At 50.5% G+C, this 26,798-nt stretch overlaps 2 protein-coding genes, 1 long non-coding RNA gene and 1 pseudogene across 5 annotated transcripts in view; 2 read left to right on the top strand and 2 right to left on the bottom strand.

Moving 5' to 3' along the window:
• SART3 (spliceosome associated factor 3, U4/U6 recycling protein) overlaps positions 1–17,631 on the top strand; it is a 36,026-nt gene extending 18,395 nt beyond the window's left edge. For both annotated transcript variants that reach the window (XM_060612480.3, XM_060612479.3), the window contains exons 7-19: positions 1,920–2,075; positions 2,780–2,918; positions 3,404–3,511; positions 4,187–4,264; positions 4,389–4,447; positions 5,619–5,728; positions 9,366–9,478; positions 10,421–10,497; positions 11,091–11,259; positions 13,457–13,911; positions 14,677–14,829; positions 15,727–15,917; positions 16,667–17,631. In XM_060612480.3, the coding sequence (XP_060468463.1) occupies positions 1,920–2,075; positions 2,780–2,918; positions 3,404–3,511; positions 4,187–4,264; positions 4,389–4,447; positions 5,619–5,728; positions 9,366–9,478; positions 10,421–10,497; positions 11,091–11,259; positions 13,457–13,911; positions 14,677–14,829; positions 15,727–15,917; positions 16,667–16,844 (1,986 nt within the window). In that variant the 3' untranslated portion in view covers positions 16,845–17,631. The remainder of the gene's footprint in view (positions 1–1,919; positions 2,076–2,779; positions 2,919–3,403; positions 3,512–4,186; positions 4,265–4,388; positions 4,448–5,618; positions 5,729–9,365; positions 9,479–10,420; positions 10,498–11,090; positions 11,260–13,456; positions 13,912–14,676; positions 14,830–15,726; positions 15,918–16,666) is intronic.
• On the bottom strand, positions 16,424–16,557 carry LOC132666170 (small nucleolar RNA U3; annotated as a pseudogene).
• A 2,605-nt stretch (positions 17,632–20,236) lies between the features above and the next one.
• FICD (FIC domain protein adenylyltransferase) lies at positions 20,237–24,892 on the bottom strand. Of its 2 annotated transcripts, none has more exons than XM_060612481.3 (3): positions 24,759–24,892; positions 22,923–23,275; positions 20,237–21,918 (listed from the first exon to the last, which is right to left on the bottom strand). In XM_060612481.3, the coding sequence occupies exons 2-3, from the start codon at positions 23,221–23,223 to the stop codon at positions 20,843–20,845; spliced, it is 1,377 nt and encodes a 458-aa protein (XP_060468464.1). In that variant the 5' UTR covers positions 23,224–23,275; positions 24,759–24,892; the 3' UTR covers positions 20,237–20,842. The 2 variants fall into 2 exon arrangements, with proteins under 2 accessions (XP_060468464.1, XP_081646844.1); XM_081790718.1 differs by lacking the exon at positions 24,759–24,892 and adding an exon at positions 23,840–23,945.
• On the top strand, positions 24,087–26,424 carry LOC132665462 (uncharacterized). Its single transcript, XR_009604159.2, has 4 exons — positions 24,087–24,374; positions 25,857–25,947; positions 26,078–26,149; positions 26,299–26,424. It is a non-coding gene; the product is annotated as an uncharacterized LOC132665462 (long non-coding RNA).
• The last annotated feature ends 374 nt before the right edge of the window (positions 26,425–26,798 follow it).

The following is a 26,798-nucleotide window of genomic DNA, read 5'->3' as shown; positions in this document are numbered from 1 at the left end:
TACATTTTCTCTGTAGATCAATTTGGGGAAGAATATACATCTTTGAAATTCTGAGTCTTCCAATCTATGAACGTGGTTTATAGGTCTTTGCTATTTAGGCTGTGTCTTTCTGTAAAATTGTATAAATTTATTTTTGTTTTCTGTATTAATTTTTGTCTGTTTTCTTTATAAATTCTTACCAATGATTTGTTGATTCTTTTGGATTTCCTGTGTTGACCATAGTATTTGGTTTTTGTTTTGTTGACCATAAGTTTGTCTGTAAGTGGTGTTTTTCAGCCTTTCTTGGCCTTAGAATACTTTCAGCTTCATTTACCATGTCTCAGACTTACACTCTTGTGTTCTTGTATTTCTTGTCTTTTTGTTTAACCTGAGAGGCATCCTTGTTAATCTTGCATTATACAGCCCCACCCTGTCTGCATTCACTTATGTGCATTTCCCGTTTTTCTTTGCTCTTTTTCCCGTCTTGCATCGTAGAGCTTTCATCTGGGATCTTTTTTTTTTTTTTTTTTTTTTTTTTTTTGCTTCAGATATACCCTTTGAGAGTCTCCTGCACTGGATATTTGCTGGTGACAGATGGTCTCAGTTTTAATTTGACAAGGTCTTTCACTTTGGTCTCCTTGAAAGTTCATTTCTCAGGATGTAGAATTCTCGACTGACAGTTACGTCTCCTGTCTTGCTTCTGTCGTTGGCTGTTAAGAAGTCAGCTTCTTTGATGCCAATCCTTGTTTTTTCTCTGGCCCATTTTAAGATCTCTTTGGTTTTGTTTGATGTCCTGTAATTTCATTACAGTAGGTCCAGGGGTGGATATCTTTGTATTTATCCTTTTGGGGGTTAGTTGGGCTTCTTGGCTCTGTTTTTGGTATCTTGTGGCATAGTAAGGACAGAGACTTTGAGAGCCAGGCTACCTCGAGTTTGAATGTTAGCTCTGCCAGTTACTAGCTCTCAGACTTCGTTCTTAGCCGCCTTGTGTATCGGTCGCCTTGAATGTAAGTGGGTAATAATGACACCTCATTGTGAAGATCACATCCTTAATAGATCTTATACCAGCAAAGGCTTAACCTTCACTTAGATTTTGTTCTTAGTATTTCTTGTTTCTTTGCCGGTTTGCTGATGTTTTTCAAGACGTTTTTCATATTTAATCCAGCAATTTTAAGTTGTTTTCAGTGGCAGTCTGCCTGCGTAACTAGTTTGTCATTACAACTAGAAACCGAGGCTCTCTACAACGCCCTCTTTCTATGTTCAGAGCGTGCGTGCTCTCCTGCTGGCCCGCGTGTGCTCTGTCTCCCTTTTTCACATGTAAATGATTGGAGGTGGTTGTGTTTCTCAAAGCGTCATTGGTGAAATCCTCATCCAGTTTGATGTTAGGATCTTCAGCAGAGGGTGGCTGAAAAGCAAAGTTGAATAAGGTTTTTGTCTGAAAAGAATTCGGACTGTTGGTCTTTGGAGCAGTCAGCATTCGGCCTCGTGTCTTCCCTTTTCTGCCTGTGCCTGCGTCCCGGCGGGAGCTGGTATGTGGGATGAGAAACCTGAAGTGCCTCACGGCACCGAAGTGCTCCAGTGTGGTTGCCCTCACTCGCTCAGTAGGCCAAGGAAGGGACTTCTTCGGAGCGATGGCTAGCCGTGGTCATTGGCAAAGGTGTTTCTCCTTCATTTGGTTTCTGGTGGATGCTCTCATCAGAAATCCTGTGGCCTAGGGATGGGTCCGGGAAAGGGTTGATGGAGTCTTTGTAACCGTTGCCGTGGAGAGGCACCCCGACCCTCACTCTGCCGGTCAGATTGCGGAGGTACCCGGGGTGGGGATTGGTGATTCCGATTGACGTAGCCAGTCTTGCCAGGATTTAATATGAAGATGTGTTGTGCTTCCTCCCGGTGTCGAGTGGCGCATCTCGACCTCATTGTGCTTCCCCCGCCTTCCCTAGTTGCAAGCAGAGGCACCCAGACTGGCCGAATATCAGGCGTACATCGATTTTGAGATGAAAATCGGCGACCCTGCTCGCGTCCAGTTGATCTTCGAGCGCGCCCTGGTCGAGAACTGCCTCGTCCCAGATTTGTGGATCCGCTACAGTCAGTACCTAGTAAGACGACCTGACTTGTTCTAACTTCATTTCCTTTTTACCGATTGAGAGTCTACGCGAAGGAACTCAGCCAGGGCGCTGGGAGTCAGCCGTGTGCTGCTCCTCTCTGCGCTCTCCCCTTTCCCTCACCTTCCTTTCGCCCTGTTGGCCGACCCGTGAGGTTCTGCTGTTTCAAGTCCCATCAGACTGATCACGCTAACTGTGGGAAAAATGGGCACGGTTTTCCTGTCGAGGGCTTTGCGACACCAATGTTTTTCTTTTCACTTTGTATTCTGGAGAAAATGTACACCTGGTACATAGATGAGGAAAGGCGGAACCTGGCGTGCCGTCACCCAGCTTCAACAGTTAACTCACGGCACTAGTCTAGTTCCATCTGTGTGCTTACCTTCTTCCCCCTTCCATGTGAAGCAGATCCAGAAGTCACATCTCACTGGCGAGTACGTCGGTATGTGCGTACGAAAGATTTGAGTCAGGGTGCAAACTGGGTCCATCCACGCGGATAGGCTGATATCCCTTAAAGCTGTTTTCATGTCTGGTCTCCCCTCTCCTCAATTCCCCTTTGCGATTTTTTTGTCGAAGAGAGCAGTCACGAGAATTTCTAAGGAAATTTCTTTTGTCAGCTGGTCGTGCTGGAAAGGTCTCGTGGATGGTGAAGCCTGTAACAGTAGCATTTTATCTCCTCACCGTGAACTTCTTTATCATAGGATCGGCAGCTGAAAGTAAAGGATTTGGTTTTATCTGTACATAATCGTGCCGTGAGAAACTGCCCCTGGACAGTCGCCCTGTGGAGCCGTTACCTCTTGGCCATGGAAAGACACGGAGTTGACCATCAAGTGATTTCCGGTGCGAATGTTTTTGTGGGAAGACTCTTACACTTTCTGTTCCAAGCCAGAAAGATAGCTGTCACAGAGTCATTAGGTCAGCCTTTCTCTGGGTGTTGAGTTTGGGATATTGGGTATTAGTGACAAAAAAGGCCCTAAGTGGGAGATAACTTGGTTGTGTTTTTGTCTTCTCAGAGCCAAAGAATGCTCACATTCTTTGTGATTTTCCAAGAAGTTGGGTCTTCTCTCCAATCTGACTTGGCCTGGAATTCTCTTAGTGTAGGACATCGTGTGGAATTTACCCCTTTTAGAACACGGTCCAAATCCTGTAGTAGCTTTTCTTTTGAACATGTCTCTCTAGCTCACTTCACTTTGTTGTATCCTGTCATTATTGTTTTAAGTCATACAGTATCTGATAGTCAGTAGAGGTTTTTGTAACAGTCTTGAGAACTTATATCAGCTTCTTTTTGAATTGGTAACAAATCCTGGCTTTTTCTTCAATTCCAGCGACCTTCGAGAAAGCTTTGAGTGCCGGCTTCATTCAGGCCACTGATTATGTGGAAATTTGGCAGGCGTACCTTGATTACCTGAGGAGAAGGGTTGATTTCAAACAAGGTATTTCAATTCGTGTGTCAGATGCGGTTCTGACTTTTTTCTCAACATACGTTTTGCTGAGATGTCCCAGGTTGCCCGGATACATCATGATTAGGCAAATGATGTAGACCAGCCACTGGTAACTGTTTGCCCCCAGAAATGTTGGCTATTGAAGTCTTCTAACAAGTCCTGCTGTGAGTTGTAAAGGAAGAGAGTTAAGGTCCTTCTCTTTTATTCTGGCTCCTGCAGCCTCTTTAGTCTCATTTCTCTCCTCTCTCCCTTCTGTAGATCCTAAATAGTTCTTTAGATAGGACTCCTGTATGTCTTTGAAATCTTTGAATCTCTGTAGGATCCCCTGCCTTCTTCCCTTTTCTCCTCAAAAAAAAAAAAAAAAAAAAAAAAAAAAAAAGCATCAGAAACCCCTGACTTGCACTCATGCAGGTGGCCTTCGGCCCTTCTCCCAGCTGGGCGAGACCCCCTCTGCTGGGGTCCCACACGCGGCACCCCGTGCTCACCTTTGTTGTGCTGTCCGTGACGTGTGCTGTTGTAGCCTTTCTCCCCAGCTATGTGATGAGGGCAGGCGCTGATGCCAGATGCACAACAGGCCCCCAGGAGCTTCACTGTGGGATTTAAAAGATAAAAAAAGACACGGTATGTGGTTTCACGAAGCCAAACCTCTTTTGCAATTTCTGACAGACTCCAGTAAAGAGCTGGAAGAGCTGAGGTCTGCGTTCACTCGCGCCTTGGAGTATCTGAAGCAGGAGGTGGAGGAGCGTAAGTGTGGCTTCGACCCGTTCCCTTTTCCGCTCGTCTCCTGTTCTTGGTGGATGTGTCTTCTCAGTCAGAGGCTCCGGGCCTCTAAATTGATTTCTGATTTTGACTAAGTCTGTTCTTACAGGTTTCAATGAGAGCGGAGATCCAAGCTGCATGATCATGCAGAACTGGGCTAGGATTGAGGTAAACGTCTCCGACACGCCTGTCGGTTCCAGCCCGCTTTGAGGGACGTGTGTGTCGTTAATGTGGCTGAAGTTGAGTCCGAGTCTTAGGTGATGGTCCAGGGTCTGTAAGGGTCTCTGTTACATATCTAGCTCGGTGCACATTCACTTATACCTTAGAGAAAACACTGGCACGCAGTTAAGAAGCTATGTGGCGGACATTGGAACGCCCATCACCCTGCACCTCTTGCCTCCGTCCCTCAGTGCCTTGTTCGTCAGGCTGTACCGGGTGTGGACTGTTCGCCAGGTGTTTCACTGTGTGCTGGGGAGGTAGACCTGCCTCGTGCTCCTAAGGCTCTCATCTCGTGTAGGAGACAGGAGTTTGACGGATAATTAGGGGACACAGTGAATTGAGTGTTCTTGTTGGACCAAGGACCCCGAGTCAAGAAGATACGGAACCCGCCCTTGATCAGCTCACAGAACTGTGAAATTTTTTTTTTTTAACATATATTTATTATGTTTATTTTTGAGAGAGAGAGAGAAAGAGAGGGAGAGAGCGGGGGAGGGGCAGAGAGAGAGAGGGAGACACAGAGTCTGAAGCGGGCTCCAGGCTCCAAGCTGTCAGCACAGAGCCCGATGCAGGGCTCGAACCCACGAACCGCGAGATCATCACCTGAGCCGCAGTCGGACGCTTAACCGACTGAGCCCCCCAGGCACTTCCAGAATTGTGAAGTTCGAAGCACATTTTATTTTCTGAGAGGGGTCAGGTCAAAGAAACGGATGTCTGTCAGGTTCACAGAGAGGTTCGCTTGCCCAAGTGGCACAGCAGGGGGCCTCCTCCTAGAGCAGTCTTTCTTTCTCCGCATTGCCTCAGATTAAACACTCGTAGTTCAGCTTGATAAAAATAAAACACAGTTGTCTAGCTAGTTCTGTCGTAAGTACCTGTGGGCTCCTGCTCTTTGCTGTCAAATAGGTTAGGCAGGCAGCTAGAGGCTTGTCCCCTTGGAGAGGCTGGAGTGGTTGAGCCGAGCCCGTCGCCGTGGAAGGTGGCTGGGAATGTCCAGGGAGTTACGTCACATGCACAGTTAGTGGGGGGGTTTTTAAAGCCTGTCTGTTTGAGGTATGTTTTGCTATGGGTGCCAACGTCGGTAAGGTTTGAATCTTTCCTAACGGAGCCCATTAATGCGTTTCAGGCTCGACTGTGCAATAACATGCAGAAAGCTCGGGAACTCTGGGACAGCATCATGACCAAAGGGAACGCCAAGTATGCCAACATGTGGCTTGAATATTACAACCTGGAAAGGTAACTGATCTGGGGGTGCTTTTGGTGGTGCTTGTCAGGGGTAACCCGTCTTCCCTCCCGGCTGACTCCTGCCAGCTTGGGCCTGCTCCTTACCGCAGGCCGGGTTCCCCCCCCGCCCCGATTAGCCTCTCTTTTGTTGGTGGCTGTGTGTATAATGGGCGAGGCTAGGGAACCGAACCTCCTGTTTTATGCTTGGGCTTGTCTTACAGCCGTGCGTTTCTTTCTGTTTGTTATTTTGGTTTGTTTTGATTTTTGGAGATGAATGTTTTCTGTGACTTTTGGGGGGAACTATTTTTTATATTTGCTTTGGATGTAAGAGTAGAAAATACTAAAAAACGAAGAGAAAAAAAACCCCAAATTTTCTGTAGCGACAGACCCAGAGGACATAACCCCTGTTAGCTAATAGTTTGGGTATGTTCCTTGAGATTTTTTTAGATTGAAATTTTTTAAAAATTATTTTTATTTTAGGGGCACCTGGGTGGCTCAGTCGGTTAAGCGCCGGACTTTGGCTCAGGTCATGATCTCACCGTTTGTGGGTTTGAGCTCCGTGTGCTGACGGCTCAGAGCCTGGCGCCTGCTTCGGATTCTGTGTCTCCCTCTCTCTCGGCCCCTCCCCTGCTCACAGTCTGTCTCTTTCTCTCTCTTTCTCAAAAAGAAATAAACATTAAAAAAAAATTATTTTTATTTTATTCTTTTGAGGAAGCGCATGCACGAGTTAGGGAGGGGCACAGGGAGAGGGAGAATCTTAAGCAGGTTCCACGCCCAGTGCAGAGCCCCATGTGGGGCTCGATCCCATGACTGTGAGATCATGGCCTGAGCCTAAATCAAGAGTTGAATGCTTAAGTGACTGAGCCACCCAGGTGCTCTGTAATTTTTTTGTTGTTGTTTTAAAGAAAATGGAATGATAGCGTACATTATAAATCTCTGAAGCTATTTTAAATAAATAAGATGTGACCAATGATATTTATCACGGGGGGGAAGATGTAAAAAATATGACCAGCTTTTCTATTTCATTGTGTCTTGAACATTGTGTGTCAATAAATATATTTGTCTATGTATTCTTTTTGAGTATTTTGGATTTTACCCCAATTTAAAAAACAACATGTACTCAAAATAGACAGTTACAAAACTGTGTGGTAGAAAGTGAAAGTTTCTTCCCATCTCATCCCCAGAGATATGACTACTATTAAAGCTTATGAGCAGCGCCTGGGTGGCTCAGTGGGTTAAGCATCTGACTCTTGATTTTAGTTCAAGTCCTCACGGTTTGTGGGATTGGGCCCCGTATCAGGCTCTGCACTGACCGCATGGAGCCTGCTTGGGATATTCTCTCTCCCCCTCCCCCGCCCCCCCTCCCCCTCTCTCTCTCCCTCTCCCTCCCTCCCTCCCTCCCTCTCTCCCTCCCTCCCTCTCTCTCTCTCTCTCTCTGGCTCTCCCCTATGCACACATGTGCTATCTGAAAATAACTAACCATTTAAAAAAAAAAAAAAAGCTTGTTGAATATTCCTCTAGACCAGCAGTTCTCAGATTTTTTGGTCAGGATCCCTTACACTCTTAAAGTTTAAGAACCCGGAGCAGCTTTTGTTTATGTGAGTTCTGTGTATTTAATGGACCACATTAGAAACATTGATACATCTTCCTAAGTATCAATATCACTGTATTAGAAAGTGAAAGATTGAAACATAATTTTATTGTCACGATAATAAATTCATTATGTTTAACATAAAGAATATATTATTTATGAAAAATGATTATTTTCCAAACCCCGAAATAACTTAGAAAAGTGGCATGGTTTTGTATTTTTGCGAGTATCATTAGTTTGGGTTAGAAGATTGCTGGATTTTGCATTTGCTGTATTGTGAATTTGCATTGAAGAATAGGAAGAAAATTTGGCTTCACGCAGATAGGAGGCTAGAAGAGAGAAGGGTATTTTAGTAAGCTTTTCAGATAAGTATGGATATTCTTTCATACTAGAGCAAGATTCGGCAAGTAGTAGTTTCTTTAAAAAGTTTATTTAGATGTTTTTATTTATTTTTGAGACAGAGAAAAAGCACGAGCTGGGGAAGGGGCAGAGAGAGAGGGAGACAGGAACTGAAGCGGGCTCCACGCTAACAGCAGAGAGCCTGATGCGGGGCTCAGACTCATGAGTTTTGAGATCATGACCTGAGACGAAGTGAGACGCTTAGCCGACCGAGCCACCCAGGCGCCCCAGCAAGCAGTTTCTTAATAGTTGTGATGTGGCACCTGAAACCGTATCATTGGATTTCTGAGACTCTTACGCTAATATCCATTGGTCTGTTTTGTACTTTGAATGGACCTTTTACCAAATATGCATGGTTCTGTGACCTGCATTGTTCATGTGGAAAACACTCAATCACTGAGTCACGCAGCTCTACACAGTATCGACACATTTCATAATACGGTATTTTAAAAGGTATCGTTTTGGTGATCTTAGAAAAGTCTGTTCAGGTGGAACCTGTCAGCCTCAAAGTGGCAGATACGGATTTTCCTAAATCGGGATTTTCACTCGAAAGTTGCGCTGTTAACATGGCAACAGATACAGTTCGTGGTTTTCCTTGAAGTGACGAACCCACTTCATTAATTTTCAGAAACGTCTGCCGGATTCTCAGGTCTCCATAACCATAGGTTTTGTCGCTCAGCTCTTTTCTCAAGTAAAAATGTCGTTTCCTGAGACAACAAACTAGTTCAGCTTGCCCCCTGAACAAAAGGATCTCTTCTTTGGGACAACCGTCGTACTCGGGTGTGCAGAAAAAGCACCTTATGTGTGTCCCGCAGGATGTGAAAACTGTGCTGCCTTGATTTGTGCTAAGGGCCACCGTAGCTTTTGCACCGTCAGTGCAAATGTCAGCACAGTGAAAAAGTCAGTTCGTGTTCAGTAACAACGAAAGTAGTTTTGACTTTGCAGATCCCCTCCCTGAAAGGGTCTCGGAGACCCTCTGGGGTGACGTGGATCGTACTCGGAGAACCGCCGCTCTAATTTTTTATTTTTTAGCGTCCTAATACGTATTTATAATATTTACATATGTTTGTAAGTTTTTAAAAACTAGAAATGGGAACGTAGTGTTTCATAGCTGCTGTTACTAAGAGAATATTGTTTATTGGGATGAGCAATCTTTCCACTGCTAATCACAATAAACTGTATTCTCTTAGTAACAGCAGTTACCAAAAGATGGGACTCTGGGCATGAAATCTGGCAGTCTGCTGGATCAGTGATTCTTCCCTTGGGTAGGACAGCATTCTAGAGTTTCTCTAAGGACTTGATCAAGTTATATGGCATTCTTAGATCTCCCACCTGTGTTGCATATGCCAGTGCTGTAAAGGCAGGTCACCTGGTCGCAGACTACTGCCCCAGGTGCATTTTCCAGCAGCATCTGGTTGCTAAAGGCAAGAGTGGCTTAGAAGAAAGCCTTAGCTTTTGACTGGAGGAGAAAGGAGAAAGTATTAGAAGCAGAGTGGTGCAAAGAGCTGTGGGCAGTTCTGGAAGCTAGAGCCTCCTCAGAAGCTAGAGTTGCTGCAGAGCTTCTGATCTTGTGTCGCTGCCTGTGAGAACACGGCCTCTCCTTCTCTGTGCCTGCTGCTTTGTGTCCTGGTGGCAGCCACGGTTTGTTTTCTGTCCTAGGGCACACGGTGACACCCAGCACTGTAGGAAGGCTCTGCACCGGGCCGTCCAGTGCACCAGTGACTACCCCGAGCACGTCTGTGAAGTGTTGCTCACCATGGAGAGGACAGAAGGTGGGGCCCCTCCGCTCTCGGCTTCTGGCTTGGAGTCTGTCCCATTTGCCGGTTGGTCTCAAGACTATAGTCTGAGGACAGACTGGGTACGGGTACAGCCGCTCACATGGCACTCAGTGATTAGAGCGTTGATGGCACTCGCTAGTGAGTCCACATCCTCTCGCCCCTCTTCTGAGAGTCTCTGGGTACAAGGAGGGCTCTCTGTGATGCGCCCTGGCACAGGGTTCTCTTCATTCTTTGCGGTGGGCAAAGCAGCCCTGTCTGCTCACTAGGTACCGGCAGCACTCCTCCGTCACCCCCGGTCATGACAGAGACATCTCCAGACTTGTTCCCTGGCGAGTCAGCTCGCAGTTCAGAGTCCCTGCTCTAGCACAATGTCACGCACACAAAAGGCCTGTTGAGGGGCAAAGGGCTGAACGTGGCCCTCGGTGGGGTGTGCGTCCCTTGTCCTAGCTGAGAGCCTCGGTATTAAGTTCTCAGTAGGAAATTGCATTTATCTATGGGTGTTGATCTAGATTTGGGGTACGAACCCCTCGGAACTGGAAACAAAACACGGAAGCAACAAAAGCAAATAAAAAACACCCTAACATTTATCATTTGAGCAGCTCTTAAAATCCTTCATCTTCGTGTAAATGCCTTGTACCCGTTACATTAGAATGTCTTCTTAATCTTTGCCATGGAGAGCCCATAATAGATCGTATTCTGGTTTTCAAGTCTCTTCTAAAAGAAAAGGGATGTTTTAGACATATCTGGGAGGACTATTCACATTCTGAAAGGCTCAAGCCTGCCATAAGGAAGTCCTAAAATGGGGAGCCGACTCTCCGGTTTTTATTGTCTGATGGGAGAGATCTCTGGTAGAGGTGCGGGGAAATTAAGAAAATTTTATACTGTTGCATCCTTGCAAATGCAAAAAAGTTAAAGTTTGCTTCTCTTTCTGTCAAGGTACTCTAGAAGATTGGGATATAGCTGTTCAGAAAACCGAAACTCGATTAGCTCGTGTTAATGAGCAGAGAATTAAGGTGACGATGCTTATTTAAAGTCCTAGAACCTCTGCTAGCTGTTTCGACTGTGTTTCGTATGGATATTTCTTGTCAAAACCTTTGAGGTCTTAAGTATCGTTTGCTCAGAGAATATTAATTAGTGAAACACTTGAATCCGCATTGAAGCCTATCTTGTATCATTTTCTCGGATTGGCTCAAAATTTGAGCCCCAGCAATAAGTATGTAGTGGGGGGGATTTGGGACCTAAAAGTTATTGGGCTATAGTTGAAAGAGATAGAATGGAGCCCCACGTAGCCCGGTGATTGGAACTTGAACCCGTCCCAGTTAATGAGAGCCCCGGTTTTACTATGTGTTTCTTCCTTCTGGTGAGTAATTCCTGGGGACACTGCAGAGCATCCTGTAGACTTGAGACACAGAACCCTAAGAATCCTGGATAAGCCCTGGCCGGGAAAGTTGTGAGGACACCCTCCTCCTCCTCCTGGCGACCTCTCCTCTCCCTGGGGTAGTGAATTTCCACTCCCAAGTCCCCTTTCCTCGCCACTCCCCATGGGTCCGTAGAGTTCCCGCAGTCGCCGCATTTTAGTGATGCGTCCGTGTTCCCAACTTCCCAGGTTGCGGAGAAGGAAGCGGCGCTCGCCCAGCAAGAAGAAGAAAAGGCAGAACAGCGGAAGAGGGCCCGGGCTGAGAAGAAAGCGTTAAAAAAGAAGAAAAAGACCAGAGGCGCAGACAAGCGCAAAGCAGAAGAGGATGATGAGAAAGAGTGGGGCGATGATGAAGAAGGTAAAGCTTTCTGGAAATGCTACTTGGGAGCATCTCCAAGTTCCAGTGAAGTTATGAAAAACATCCAGAGAACTTTTGTCTTAAGCCATGTGAGAATAAGTTGCTCGCATGGTGCCCCATCACCCTTCCTGTCCCTCTCCACCGTCCACATGCGTGACTTCCCCCTGCTCAGGCTCCACGCCGTGTGCCATTCCCTGCCCTGCAGCCACCTCGGCCTGTCTTCCCGGCCTCCACTCCCTCCACTGTACCATCGTCCCCCCTCCGCCTGCCTGCTGTGTGGAACCCCCCTCACCCACTCGGGCTCCCACACCCCAGCTGCCCCTGCCCCTCATCCTCTCAGGCTCCAGCATCCCGCACCGCAGCCCCAGCCTGCGCGGGCACCTGCCTTGTTCGGCCTGCCAAATGGTTCTGACTTGGTAGAGTCTTCAGCCAGTGTTTCTCTTGCCCCTGCCATTCCAGGGCTGGGCAGGTGTGGGTCAGGTTTATTTCAGCAGCGTCAGTCAAGGTAAAAGCATTGTCTCTAGACATTAAGGGACGCCATACGTTTTCCTAGTACAATGGTGTCAACCAGAGGGAAATAGTAATGGAGCCATCATCCAATTGAACGACCTTTTGCTTATGCACCTTTTTGGGGCCTTCAGAATGACCATGTATGGGTAGCTCACAGTCCTAGGGCTCCAGGTTTAGCAGGAAAGGCAGATGTGACGTGACTGCAGTGGTGGGTAGTCAGGATCGTGGGAGAGCACGGTGTGGATCAATGGCGGAGGCCAAAGGGCCACTGGCGGGTCAGCTGTCTGCAGGAAAGACTTCACGCATCTCGGCATCTGGAGGCGGGAGGGGTCGCTGTCAAGTGCAAAGGAAGGGAAAGGTAAAGCAAACAGTACCACTGACAGCGAGGCACGAGGCACAGACGAGCCTGGCATTTTCTCTGAGTGGCAGGTAGCTGGGTTTGAGCCCCGATGCGTGCTGGGGGCGGCGAGGCCGGAGGAGCTGGCCGGCCTGCCCACTCAGGGCCGCTCTTGAATGCAGCGTGCAATGGTTAGACTTCATTAGGAAGGCAGTGGGGAGTTGATGGAAAGGTCTGGAAGTGGGGCCAGTGCCAATTGGCTTCCAGGACCGTTCCTCTGGAGGCAGTGGGGCAGATGGGTTGGAGTGGAATGTTGTTAAACTCTGCTGAAGGACACGAGACAGCAGTGAACAGTTTAGGGACTGCAGTGCTGTGTAGATGTGGAGCCCGTACTGCAGAGTCACCCAAGGGGCTTGTTTAAATTCAAGTCTCCCGGCCCCGTCCCTCCGTTGCTGCCCCAGCAAAAGGGGTACTAGAGCATTTGCCACCTGAAGTTGGAGATCCCCTGCCCTTTGATGCAGGTGACTCTTGAACCTTGAGGGTTAGGGGTGCCGACCTCCCGCACGGTCAGAAATCCGCGTGTAACTTTTGATTCCCCCCAGACTTAACTACTGCTAGCCTACCGTTGACTGGGAGCCTTCCCGGGATGATGTCAGCAGTTGACTAACACATATTTTGTGCGTCACGCATGTTCTATACTGTATGCTTATAATGAGGCTACAGAAAAAACGTAATTGCAAAAACCAGAAGAGAAAGTACATTGCCATGCTGGATGGTATTTATCAGAAAAGTCCACGTGCAAGTGCACCTGCGCAGTTCAAAACCGTGTTGTTCAAGGATCAACTGTATAATTAAGAGTGGACGATGGGGGACGCCTGGGTGGCTCAGTCAGTTAAGCATCGCCTTCAGCTCAGGTCATGATCTCGTGGTGTGTGAGTTCGAGCCCCGCGACGGGCTCTGTGCTGACAGCTCAGGGCCTGGAGCCTGCTTCGGATTCTGTCTCCCTCTCTCTCTCTGCCCCTCCCCCACTGATACACACACTCTCTCAAAAATAAAAAAAATTAGGAAGAAAAAAGAGTGGGTGATGGGGACTTAAGTGATCACCTGATTTAGTCCACTTACCTGAATGTAACTGAGGCCCAGAAAGTGGGGGGACTAGTTGAATGGGTGAAGCAAGACTTGACAGAGGGCGTGGTATGGCCCAGGTCCAGAGAGTGTGTCCTGGGCAGCTGCCACAGACCAGCCGTTTGTGGTGGGAGGAGAACTTTCCCCGCAAGAGCACTTAGGGGGAACAGCTCGCTGAAGAGAAGAAATCTTAATCGTTGCTACTTTGCTTCCTTCAACCTGTAGAGCAGCCTTCCAAACGCAGAAAGGTTGAGGACAGCACTCCCTCAGCTGGAGAAGCACAGGACCGAGAGCCGGAAGCGGGACTCCTGGGGAAAAGTGTGCCCGTGGACGTGGACCCCCCCTCAAAGCAGAAGGAGAGGGCGGCCGCCCTGAAGAGGGACGTGCCCAAGGTGCCCCACGACAGCAGCAAGGACAGCATCACCGTCTTCGTCAGCAACCTGCCCTACAGCATGAGTGAGCCGGACGTGCAGCTCCGGCCGCTCTTTGAGGCCTGTGGGGAGGTGGCGGAGATCCGGCCCATCTTCAGCAACCGGGGCGATTTCCGAGGCTATTGCTACGTGGAGTTTAAAGAGGAGAAGTCCGCCCTGCAGGCGCTGGAGTTAGACCGGAAGAACGTAGAAGGGAGGCCGATGTTTGTTTCCCCCTGTGTGGATAAGAGCAAAAATCCCGATTTCAAGGTGGGTCTGTGCAACACGACGCCTTTCGTGTTGGGTTGCTGTGGACAGAGCGAACGCTTTTCTCCTGGAGCCGCTAACATTTAGCGTCCACGTGCGGTATCTGTAGTCTGGTAACTGCCGCGTTAACCGGGGTCTGTTCTGAGCTGGGTAGCTGAGGCCTGACTCCTGGCTCGGTTTCTTCGAGCCCGCGCTGGTTGACACGTGATGAGAACATTAGGAACCGTAACAATGGCTGCTTGCCGCTGAATTTAGCAGTGGAGAGGGGGCGGGGGGGGGGGTGGTGGCCGTGTGAGGTATTTAACATACTGCCTCGTCGGCTCCTTGCCCACACTAGGAGATCAGCCGCTTCCATTCTTGCCATGTTCTGGAGGAGGAAGTTAAAGTGACTTGCTTGGAGTGGTGCCATTAACAATTCACAGCACCCGGGGGCGCCTGGGGGGCTCAGTGGGTTAAGCGTCAGACTTTGTCTCAGGTCACCATGCGGCTGTTCATGGGTTCGAGCCCCACATCAGTTTCTGTGCTGACAGCTCGGAGCCTGGAGCCTGCCTCAGATTCTGTGTCTCCCTCGCTCTCTGCCCCTCCTCTGCTCATGCTCTCTCACTCAAAAATAACAAACAGTAAAAAACAAACAAACAAACAAAAAAACCAATCTGTAGCGCCCAGGGTTGGCTCCCGTCTCCAGGCTGAGTCTGGTATGCACTAGGGTGTGGTGTGCTGGATGGGGCTGTGGGTGCTTGACTTCGTTTCCTTCCCTTCTTTCTGTAGGTGTTCAGGTACAGCACTGCCCTGGAGAAACACAAGCTGTTTGTCTCGGGCCTGCCTTTTTCCTGCACTAAAGAGGAACTGGAAGAGATCTGTAAGGCTCATGGCACCGTGAAGGACATCAGGCTGGTTACCAACCGGGCGGGCAAACCGAAGGTCAGTGTCTGCGTGCGATGCGTTAGCCTCCCAAGGCTCGGGCCAGCCTCGTTCTCCATCTGTTCAGGCTATTAGGTTCTGAGTGGGTTTCTCTGCTGAGAAACGACAGGTTGACAGAATGTTAGGACACTTGGTTCTACTTGCATTTGGACTCGGATTGGCTCGTTTCCAGCTAATTATGCTAAAAAGAATAGGGCATCGGCCGTGGTGGGGAACCTGCCCTGAATTAGCAGGAGCCTCAGCGCAGACCCCTGGCTGTGAGGTGTGGGCGAGGTGCCCTCTTCCGGAGCGAGCGCCCTCTTGCCCAGGCTGGCCCCTTCACTAGGCCTCTAGCCACCACTTCCCGTCCCTCCCCGAGACCCCATCACGTCCTCCCCTTAGCCCCCCTGGGCGCCTTGCGAGATCCTTTTTGTGCGACATTCTGAGTAGTTGTTCAGGCACGTGTTTGGATGACCTCTCGTTCCCCCGGCCGTCCAGGGTGATGGAGAGTTGAAGACTATGAAGCAAGGAGGGGCCGAGGTGCAGACATGAGGGCTCATCCCGTGTCCAGCCGCCTCATCCATTCGTTTTTGCTGGATTTATACTGGTCCGTCTGTCCGTTTCTTTCCTTCGTTATTCTTATCTCTTTTTTCTTTCCTTTTTTTTTTTTTCTTTTCTTTTGCTGGAGCAAGCATGAGGTGTACCAACCTCACAAAGATGATCTGAAGTTACAGTCGGTGGCAGAAACAGAGGAAGAGTAGGGCCAGCGAATAAATCTGTAGACAAAGGACGGTGGCGGTGGGGGGAGGGAACCCGATGACGGGGTGCCTGCCCGGTACCGGCTTCCAGAACTGAGGGAGGAAGTCGTGTCTGGCTGCGCAGCACCTCACCTGACGGCTCCGGCTCCGCCTCTTTCAGGGCCTGGCTTATGTGGAGTATGAAAGTGAATCTCAGGCGTCGCAGGCCGTACTGAAGATGGATGGCATGACCGTCAAAGAGAATGTCATCAAAGTGGCCATCAGCAATCCCCCTCAGAGGAAGGTTCCAGAGAAGCCAGAAGCAAGGAGAGCGCCAGGTGGTGCCTTGGTGCCGCGGCAGATTTACGGAGCGTAAGTGCTTGCGTGCCACCCGGCGCAGACTCCGTCCTGGCCGGCACCGCTAGCTGGTTTCCCGCTAGTCACGCGGGCTTGGGCAGAGAGCCAGGGCCTGCCGTGCTGGGGACGCTCACCGTGGCTCAGCAGAGCAGGGTGCCCGGAGCAGGTCCGCACGGCGCGTGAGCCGGGGAGCGGAGCCCTTCCTGGTGTTCACAGTTTATACACGTGATTTATTTGAGGGCAGTCGGTTTCTAGGCGGCGGTTATTTTAAAGCCTCCTTTGGCAGTAGGGTGCATACGTGTGGATTCAGAAGCTTGCCGGGGTGACCTGTAGCCCCAGCTATAATCCTCTAAGAGCGAGGTTTTCAGCCGGTAGGAATGAGACGGCAAAATTGTGACGTTAGTTGGTGAGGTCCGAAGGATGACAGCATTTTGATCCGCCCTGCTTGTGACTGTATTGCACAGGGTTGGTCTTTGCCAAAATTGTGGAAGGGGCAGTTTGTTAAACCGGTTTTCGCCAGTTCAGAGTCAGGGAGAACGGGGATCATCCCTACCTTTCTGGTTTTTACTCTTCACCTCTTAACTTTGTGCTCTGTGCATTGAGAGAAATTTGTCTCGTAACAGACTACAGAAATGACCCTTGAAAGTACAGTCTTCACCGTTTAGCTTTGGGTGATTTAAGACCATCCTGGCTTCTTTTCCCAAGTCAAGGAGGGGCCGTGAATTGTTGCTTGGAAAGGATACATTCGGTGTTTGCTCTTCCAGGCGGGGGAAGGGAAGAACCCAGCTCTCCCTGCTGCCTCGTGCCCTGCAGCGCCCGGGCGCCCCGGCCGCTCAGGCTGAGAACGGCCCCGCCCCGCGGCCAGCGGTCACCACCTCAGCGGCCACCGAGGCACCCAAGATGTCCAATGCCGATTTTGCCAAGTTGCTTCTGAGAAAGTGAATGGGACTGTGGAGAAGGGAAATGCCTTACTTCATGCTGGCCAGGAAGACCACCCGGCACCCAGCGGTACTCTGGGTATGGAGCGGCCCGGGGCAGCACCCCTCTTGCACATTTTCCTCTGGGTTAGACAGAAAGGGATGAGGGTGTCCAAGGAAAGAGGCTTGAAGCGCTCCCTCATATTGAGGGCAATAGGAGGAAAATGATCACTCCGTGGTTGGGCCCAGGGTGTCGTTTCCTAAAATATTTTTGTGTCTTATGGAGTGAGAAACAGAAGTGAAACTCAAACACCGTTTTGAGACCCACCTGTCCAAATGTTTTCGGCCGGCTCTGGCCCCCTTTTATAAGACACTTCTCTTACACCTTGCACAGCACACGTGCCCGTCACTCTTTTAATTTTAAAAGACAAAATGGCAGATGCTAGTAATTCACCAGAATGGCCTATTTTAGTAAAGGGGTGGTGGGGGGGATAGGGGAAGTCACCTAAAAAAAAATTGATGGATTTTTGTTCAAGGGGGCTGTGCGCGTTTTTATATTATGTATTTGTAAATGACACATCCACCCATTGTTTTATGTTTCCTAAAAGCCGAGTCTTTGTGACATTTGTTTTGTCCGGGAGTTCTGTGCGCCACCTGCCGTGGACCATTTTCTTTGCCTAGTGTTGAGTGAACTGTATTCTTTGTCTAAACATTGCGTTTCAGCCCTTTGGTTTTGTTTAAATGCCATGTCAAGTGCAAACTTAAATTCTTCCCACTTAGCTTTGTTTATTAAACTGAAGTTCTCTTAAAAACTTCTTGCTGAATGGTACTCAGATGTTCATTCAAACCCGGACGTGTTTTGAGATGGGTGCACTTGGTGTTACCTAACACACGTGTGAATAGAACTTTTGTAAGGCCAATCCTGTTGTCCCTTTGATTTAAATCCTTTCCGTTGTGATGGGTCTTCAGTTTTAAACTTTACTTTGCAGCATATTGGCACTGCAGCTGTTAAGCTTTTTTTTTTTTTTTTTTTTTTTACCTCTCTGCTTCTGTCAAATATTTATCGCTTTAAAAGCAGCATTGCCAGTCCAATAGGGAAACAGACTTTGTAAAGACACTCTGGGGGAAGAAATCAGGAAATGCTTTCATGTGTGATGGAAATCAACCCACTTCTCTGGTTTTTTAAGTCTCTGTGCATCAGGCTTTACTACATCTTTCACGGAAAACTGTAAGCATTACACAAAAGCACAGACAGAAGAGCAAAAGGAAGTCCTTATGTGCCTGTCACTGAGCCTCAGCATTTCCCATCTAGTGCATCGGCCTTCATTTCTGCCCCCACCCCCTCCTCCCTGTTACGGACATCACAGAACTCCCCCAGTAACGGCGTAGCACCTGCCTCAAAGAGATAAAGACCTAAAGGTCACAGTATTGTCATCATCCCTAGAAACATGAGCAGTCATGCCTTCGTGTCCTCAGCTAACCATATTGCCAGTTTCCTGTTGTTCTGTAAATGTATCTCCCCGCCCCCCACCCCGGTAAGTTAGGATAGGTTGATAAACCTCCCAAGGCTTTTAATCTGAAGGTTCCCCTCTACCTTGTCTTTCTCTTTGGCACAAAACATTTTTTGTCAGGTGTTACTTCTGAATTAAATTCAAGTAGTGGCTGCTGGAAGCAGCCAGAAGAATGTGTGCTGTGACCCTGGTTCCTCCTGTGCTCTTTGGAATATGGCCACTCACCCTCCTGCAGAAGCCTGCTCGCTGGGTGAGGGGACTGGGGATGCTCAGGGACGGCTGCCGAGGAGCCACGAATATTCCCTTCCTGATCCAGGTTAATGTGGCTTTACTCTCGCGGCTTCCTGTCTTACTGTTCTGTTTTCTTGATGGGGGCAGCCTTCTGCCCTCACTTTGTGCTCTTGCCTGTCAACACAGGCCCATCACAGAGTCGAACCTCTTCAGGCTGGAGCTCAGGGTGTTGACGGCTCTAGAAACGGACTGTCGGGAACATGTGAGTGGGTCTATGTGTTTTCCCCAGGAAACGAAGAACTGTTGGCAAACAGGAGCACGAAATGGCACGCAGTTGGGAGTGTCAGTGACAGGTCGGTGACTTCTCCCTGCCGGCACAGGTAGGTGGCTAACCCAAAGGGTTCTGTCCCATTTTCCCGTTGAAATTACCGTCTGGGATCTATTTTCTGCCACGATAATCTAAATAGGACTTCACGTTCTGCAAGAATTCCTCCTTCATCCTCGTAACAAACGGGAACAGCTCTTGGATAAGACAGCCGAGTCTCGGGCCTTTCTGTCGTAAAATACTTTACTAGAGTCAGTCATCTGTTAAAATAACATCCTTCGCAACAGAACTAAAGCGCACGCTTCTCTATAGTACAGAGCGCTGCCGTCAGGCTTCCTTGGTGTGCCTGTAACATCAAGAAGAGTTAGGCTGAAGAGCTACCTTACGGCAACGTGCAAATACGAAAAGATTTTTTATAGAGGTTTGAATATCACTCGGGACCACTTGAGACATTTTTCTTAATCCTTCAGAAAGCTACTCTGTGCTAATTACACAGTTAAAGAGGTATACAGACACCTGCTACTTAAGAATAGTGACCTCCTTACCGTCAGAGTGTGACTTCTCAAGCCAGAGACCACACTTTGTATGTATTCACCATCATTTGGACCCTGACAGAGTGCACTACGGTGTGAGATGTCCCGTGCTCCGTCACTGGGAGGGGGACCCGTGGCCCTTTTGACTCCGAGGAGCACAGCAGCGGTCACATTGTCGCCTCTGCCATTTATTATCGATAGAGAACCTTCTTCCGTAGAATGACGACGCGGAAACTTGGCCGTGTGGTACATTTTATCATTTTACAAGTTCCTAGAAAAATAAGGCCACTGGAAGGCAGTCTCTTTTGCTTCCCCGAGGGAATGCTGGACACCTTGCTGTACCCTGGCTGCGGGAGGTGGGGGTCAGGTGAGTACGTGGATCAAACTGCACGACAAGAGAGACACATCGGACTATGGCTAAGGGTTTTCCCTGGGTTCGGGAGACACTCCAGTTCGTTACCAAAAATGCATATTTGGTGTTCATACGTGGCATCTGTTTTCTCAGATGTATTCTTGAATGTCCACCTACACAAGATGTTACACTCAGAGTCAGACTTGGCCACGTGCACCATACCTGACTTGCGGTATGACCCAGTCGAGTGACGAACTCAGAACTTTGAGACTAAAACATCTGGTCTGAGTTGCTGCAAATGAAGTGTGAGAAACATTCAGACACAGAGAAGACCAAGCTGGCCGCTCGGCTATTCTTAATTAGAAAAAGAGTCTTGACAGGGAAAAAAAACCAGCCTCTGCGACTCGCGTTCGCAAGCCACCTAGGACTCAAAGACTTCTTGAAATAAGCAAGGTATCTCACAGAGACGTTGTCAGCATTTTTTATTTTGTATCTCAAAAGTCTGCCCTACTAGTGAGAATTAGTCACAATGCTCATCTCTTTGTAGGGGAGCAAAACTCTCTCAGAAAGAAAGCTTTCCATTATTTCTCAGACCCGGGACCGGGTTGGCACCAAGAGTGCTGACCTCCCAGGTGAAGTCCCAGCACCTCTCAGCCAGTTTCACAGAAACACTTGGAGGAGTTACTCCTGGGGCCCTAGACCTCGTTCCACACTCCCGGCCTCTCCCGACCCGAGTGCAAATTCTGCTCCAGAACCCGTGTTCTGGTCACACAAAGCGCACCGGTGCGCCCCCAGCGCCTACTGGGGCCACCACCACGGACAGCGGACGCCACACAACATTTACTAGCTCAAAAGAAGAAAATAAATAACTTGGGCTGAGTTATAAGTTACCTTAAAGACAGGGCTTAATAATTTAGTTTTGTCGCTTTTTTAACGAAAACATTTGGAGGTAAAGAACGCTTAAGTTCCTAATCGGTCTCCTTTTGCTTTGGGAGACGGCTAGGTTTCTAGAAACGCTAAGTGTTGCTTCCCACTGGGTCATCCCTTGGCACCAAGGGAGGCTCTCCGGGGTTAGGGCCTCACGGGCAGAGTCTCCTTAAACCCGGAATGGTTGGGCGTGGCCTCTGGCAGGGCCACCGGGTACTCGGTTGTGGCAAAGAGCAGGGTGTCCAGGGTGGTCTCCGTACACTTGGCGATGAAGCGGATGAACGGCCTCACGTCGCCTTCGTTGGCCACTTCCAGTACGTGGTAGTACTCGGACCTCTGCTCCTTGCGGATGGTGATGGGGGGGTAGCCCGCCTGCATCAGGATGAGGTTCATGAGCAGGCGCGAGGTCCTTCCGTTGCCGTCGATGAAAGGGTGGATGTAAACCAGTTTATAATGGGCCAGGGCCGCAAACTCCACCGGGTGCAGGTTCATGGCGTCCTCGGAGTTGAGCCACTGGATGAACTCCTCCATCTGCTTTTCCACGTCTTGAGGATGGGGGGGGATGTGATGTCCCACCAGGACCTGTGTCGTCCGAAACCTGCCAGCTTCCACTGGATCCACATAACCCAGCACCCGCCTATGGATCTCCAGCACGTCGCTGATGGCCACAGAGCCGATGCGGGAAACCAGCGTTGTGTTGATGTACGTCATCGCTGCGTGCATGCCGATGACCTCGTTCTGCTCCTCCAGGCTTTTCCCTGGCACGGCATAGCGGGTCTCGAGGATGTGCCTGATTTCCGAGAGGGTGAGGGTGTTGCCCTCGATCGCGACCGTGTGGTAGATGTGATGGTAGTAGGTTTCCTCCATGACCCTGCGCAGCGCGGAGTTGCCCTTGGGGATGGACATGACCTTCTTCACTTTGCTGTCGATGATGCTGAAATACCTCTGGTCGATCTCCTCCACCAGCGGCAGTGTCCGGTCCCGGTTGACCAGTGCTTTCTCGTGGTAGGGCGAGATGGTCAACGCTCTGGCGTACAAGTAATCGGCCTGGACGATGTCCTTGTCCTCTTCGGAAAAGATGCCGAACTCGTTGAGCGCATCTGCGAAGTCTGGGTCCATTTGGAGGGCGTGCAAGAAGAGCTTGTGGGCTTTCTCTCGCTTGCCTTGGCGTTTCATTTCCAGGGCTTGGTTCAGAGCTGCTTTGGCTTCCAACTTCCCAGCTAGAAGAGAGCCAAAGAAGCATGGGTAGGGAGGGCACGGGATGTTCAGGGGCGCTGTCCCCTGTGCCGGTGCTTCAGGGGGCTCGTCCCAGCACTCTCTGTGTGTGTGGATGCGTTTGTGCCCCACACCTGGTGTGTGTGTGTCCCCAGAGCCACAGCCTCCACCCTGGGAGGTATCACCCGGACTCCCCAGCCCCAGCTTTCTGAGGGCCGAAGTGAGTGGCTGTGGCCACAACTCCTGTCAGGTGGCCCTCCCGTATGATCTTCTCCGCTCCCTGCTGTCCTGGATCAGTCCTGATGATGCTGATCCCTGCTCCTGTCCCTTCAGGCCTAGGCTGTGAACAGCATTCCCACCCCCCCCTCCCCCACGCCCCGGTGCCAGGCCCTGGGGGCTTCCCCACCCCTGATCTGTTCTTTACATCTTTTAACCCAGTGATTCTCCAGCAGGGGTGATTTTGTCCTTTAGAGGACAACCAGCAGCGTCTGAGACATGGTGGGGTGTCACAGTTAAGGGCGTGAGGGTGCTACTGGCATCCAGCGGGTAGAGACCAGGGATGCTCAGCCTCCTAACTGCACCACAGAGGACAGCGCGGGGGTAGAAACTTCTCTAGCTCTAGCCCTCCCTCACCAGCCCTCCACCCACTGCTGAGGGTCATTAACACATACTTGGCTTCTTTTCCTTGGATGCCCAAGCCCTCTCACCCTCCGGGTCTCTGCCTGGTGCACTTTCCCCTCATGCCTTTTCCTTTCGGTCATTTTCCTATTTACACTGGGGTCTCAGCTCAGGCCTCCCCTCCAGGGAGCCTTCCTGGTGTGCTCCCCTCCTTCCCCATCACCAGGCTGGTGATGCCGTGCGGCAGTCATTTGTCAGCTCGTCTGAGCCGGGAGCTCAGGGTAGACTTGTTCCCCATAGTGGCCCTGTGTCCTGCACACACGACCCAGTATGCACTGTAAATATCTATGAAATTAACAAGTGTTGAGGAGAGCCGGCCAGTCTGTCTTACCTGGAGAGGCCTTGGTCCTGACCGCCAGCAGTGCCGCATCGCTGGAGGTGACACTGAGCTCCGTAGACGGGCTGGTACACTTGGTGACGGCATGCTGCACCCTGTCCAGCTTGCTCCTGAGCAGGTAGAAGCCTTTGAGCACCGTCAGACACTGCTCTTCGATGGGCCCCAGGGGCAGCAGCAGCGCCAGCAGGGACCCCAACACCATGCTCAGCAGCATCACCCACAGGAAGCGGCCCCAGACGGAGACCCACTTCGGTTCGGTCACTGCCATCACTGAAGCCATCGGCATGAGTGTCATCTGGACGGAGGGGCAGGCCCCCTGGACATACTCCGTTGCCTCAGAGCAGGATCTGCAGGCGACCAAGAGTTGTAGGAGATGAAGTGGGGGAAGGGGACACACGCAAGATATGTTGCTGACTTCAGCTGGGGCTTGCAGGCTCCCACACCTCTTATTTCACTATGACCAGGGGGATTGAGGCAAGGCAGGAAGTGCTTATAAACGGGGAGGGGCCAGCCCGAAAGACTGGTGCCACTTCCAGGCCGTTGGGACTCTGAGCAGTAATGCTACCGCACTCAACATTTATTGAGCGCTTACTGTGTGCCAGGCCCCATGCTAAGTACCAAGGACCTCATGCATACTCTCTCTACCAGTCTCCAACAGGAGCAGATGCTATCTATCGTCCTCCCACTTCTCCAGATGAGGAAACAGGCTCAGAGATGAAGCCCCTTGCCCCAAGTCACCCAGTGAGTAAGTGACAGCCTTGGGACTTGAATTCAGGAACTCTCCCCCAACCTCCCTTGACCACAAATCTCTGTGGCCACACATCAAGATTGGCCAAGGCAGTTCTGGGGGCTAGTGTCTGATCCACACAACTTTTTTTGTGGCCTGATTTACTGCCTCTTCATGCCCTCACCCTGGTATTAGCCACAGTGCTGCTCTCCCCTCTCTGGCCTTCCTTTCCTGGCCTGCCCAGCAACGATCTCACCTAGAGCTTAGGCAGTCCAAGCATCTCAAAACCTCCAGCCGTGGGCCACAGTGGGTGACCCACTCCTCACCCTCCATCGGGACAGTGGGCATGTGCTTGGGGCTGGCAGTGGAGGTGGAGGGGTCAGGTATGCAAGCACCATTATGCTGACAATAAGCATTTATTGGGCAACTATGGTGTACTGAGCACTGGGCTGCGGGGTAGCCGTGCATTATCTCACTTACTCTTTAACACCTTATGAAGGAAAGCTACCCTTAGCTCCATTTTACAAAGGAAACTAAATCAGCAAGTCAGTTTCTAGAAGGCCATGGGAGTAAACAGAAGCATGAAGAATGAATCCTCAGTGCATCTAGGAAGAGTGCCCAGGTCTTAACCTCTACCTTATTCTCAACCAGGGCCCGTGTACCCCTATTCCGGCCTGCTTCTGGTGCTGGGCCTCCAAGACCCAGAAATGACTGATGAGGTTTGTGATCGCTCAGGGCTTAGAGTCTAATGGGGAAGCTGGCTCGTTGATAACATCTGAAATGGCTTGGTCTGCGCCCTAACGGGGGTACGCTTGGCGTGCTGTAGGGGTTTAGAGGAGGGTGTGAGTCACTGCTTCATCCAGGTGCTTTGTGCGGCTCCCGGAGGGACGGGATACACGGCAGGGCTGGAGTTCGCCAGGGACGCGGGTCTGCGCAGGGGAGGCAGGAGATGCGAATCTCACCCCTCACTACCCTAGGAAGGGGGAAACTGACGCCCAGAGGGGCTGGGCTACAGTCCCTCTGAACCCCGCCCAGGACTCACTCCCCCGCCGCCCCCTGCCCAGCTGGCTCTTTCCGAGCCCCTTGGGCTCTCCCCCTCCTACCGCGCGCGGCTTCCGACCCTGCAGCCGACTTCAGACGCTCGGAGGCCCCGCAGCCGCCGGCTCCCAGGCCCTGCTCCGCCGCCGGCTCCTGGCCCCGCCCCCGGCGCCTCGCCTCGCCATTGGGTGGTTCGCCATCCTCGTCGTGGCGGATTGGCCTCCCCAACCTGTCCGCCCCTCGTACTTCCGGGTTTTCGCGTCAGCTCCTGCTTCCCCGGGAAAGATGCGCCGTGGGCCACTCCCATTGGCCGGCTCCTGTGTTGGTCTCGTGCCCGCAGCGGCCAATAAGCAACAGGCGGGGCGGTGCCCGGGCGAGAGGCGGGAGTAGCGCGTGGAAAACCCGCGCGGGCGCGGAGATCTGCGGGTATGATAGATGCCGCGGTCGGAAACTGGTAATTCCGCCAGCCCCGGAGTGCTGTGCTTCCCTCTCCACGTCCTGGGGCCCTTCTCCTGGGCCTCCTTTTCCTTAGGTGTGAAATGAGGGTGCTCTCCACCTTGTTAGTCTGCCGTCACAGCCCCTTGTTCTTAGCCACGACGCTGTACCAGGGTTGCCGTCGTTTCTGACCTCTTTTCCTTTTCCTCCCTGAGTTTTTAACTTGGCATCCGCTCGAGAAGGAGCTGGCTGGTTTATTTAGCTTCCAGGGAGATAGAGATTTTTCCTTGAAGCAGAGAGCTGAAACTTCCGTCTTAGTTCACAAATATTGAAATTAAACACCCAGGACATGCCCAGAAATGCTAAGCATTAAGATGTTAGCCTATAGACTGGAGCCAGAGGGACCCCGGCTGAAGTTCAGACTTTGTCACCTCCGCTCTGTGAGACCTTCGGCAAGTTATTCCGAGCTTCAGTTTTTCCATTTGTAAAATGGAGACAAACTGCCTCGCCTTTGGCCCCAAGTTCAGGATTTGCAGGCCAGACTCTTCAAGATCTGACCTTTTCCATGACACACATTCCCCTTGGGAGCCACTATCAGGCAGTGGTTGTGGGCGTTTCCACTGGAAGCCACACAGCCCGGGGTTCCAGTCCCAGCTCTGCCGTCTTGCAAACTGAGTTACATTCAGCAAGTGACTTGGTCTATCTCACCGGTTCCGTTTGCTTTTCAGTAAAATGGGGACAGTGTGATGACAGTACTTCATAGAGTTTTATGTGAGGGCGAAGTGAGATCCTACATGTCTGGCACAAAGCTGACGTTTGGTGAGTATCCGCTGTTGCAGTTATTCCTAGACAAGACACAAGTCCTTGCTGTTTTTGTTATTCACAGAAGAAACTGTCGGAGCTGTAGGCTGCTCCAACCACGGGGGAGTGACTCCATGTCCTTTCTTAGGTCTCAGCCTGATCCAGTTGAGGGAAGCCACTGACCTACAGCACAAAGGAAGTGTCCCAACCCAGGCCAGAGGTGTGCTGTCATGAAAGATACCATGGGGGCGTGGGGGTGGGGGGTGGGGGGGGGGGTGCAGGGCATTGCAAGGTGAGGGACCAAACAGCTTTGGCCCTCGCTGGCTGCACTTCCGCTTATATCTGGTAACTCTTCCCCTATTCCCCCAGCTCCCGGCCCTTGGCATGGAGAACGGCACATAGCAAATGCTCAAGAGATTTTGTTGACTCAAATAAGAGATATCTAAAACAGGACAAACCATGGTGTTTTTAAGAAACGAAAAAAATCAAGATGGTGGTTATTTCTGGGGCTTCTTGTTTCTATCTTTTTTTTTTTTTTTTCTTTTTAAAATGTATTTATTTTGAGAGAATGTGAGCAGGGGAGGGACATAGAGAGGGAGACAAGAATCCCAAGCAGGCTCCACACTCAGTGCGGAGCCTGACACGGGGCTCGATCCCACGACGGTGAGATCATGACCTGAGCTGAGATCAAGAGTCAGTTGCTCAACCGACTGAGCCACCCAGGGGCCCCGTATTGTTTCTGTCTTTTGAACGAAGGTCTTGAACACGGTTCCCTTGAAGTGCCCTGAATTTTCACTTCTGATGGCCTGCATAGTAATGTTGTAAAAACTTTTCCCAGAGGAGGGCCAGGCTGCCCTGCTACCAGTGAA

Source organism: Panthera onca, chromosome D3, assembly GCF_046562875.1.
Source record: "Panthera onca isolate mPanOnc1 chromosome D3, mPanOnc1 haplotype 2, whole genome shotgun sequence".
In the NCBI taxonomy this organism is placed as follows: Eukaryota; Metazoa; Chordata; class Mammalia; order Carnivora; family Felidae; genus Panthera; species Panthera onca.
Note: the sequence above shows the minus strand (reverse complement) of the source record. Positions and strands in the feature narration are given on the sequence as shown.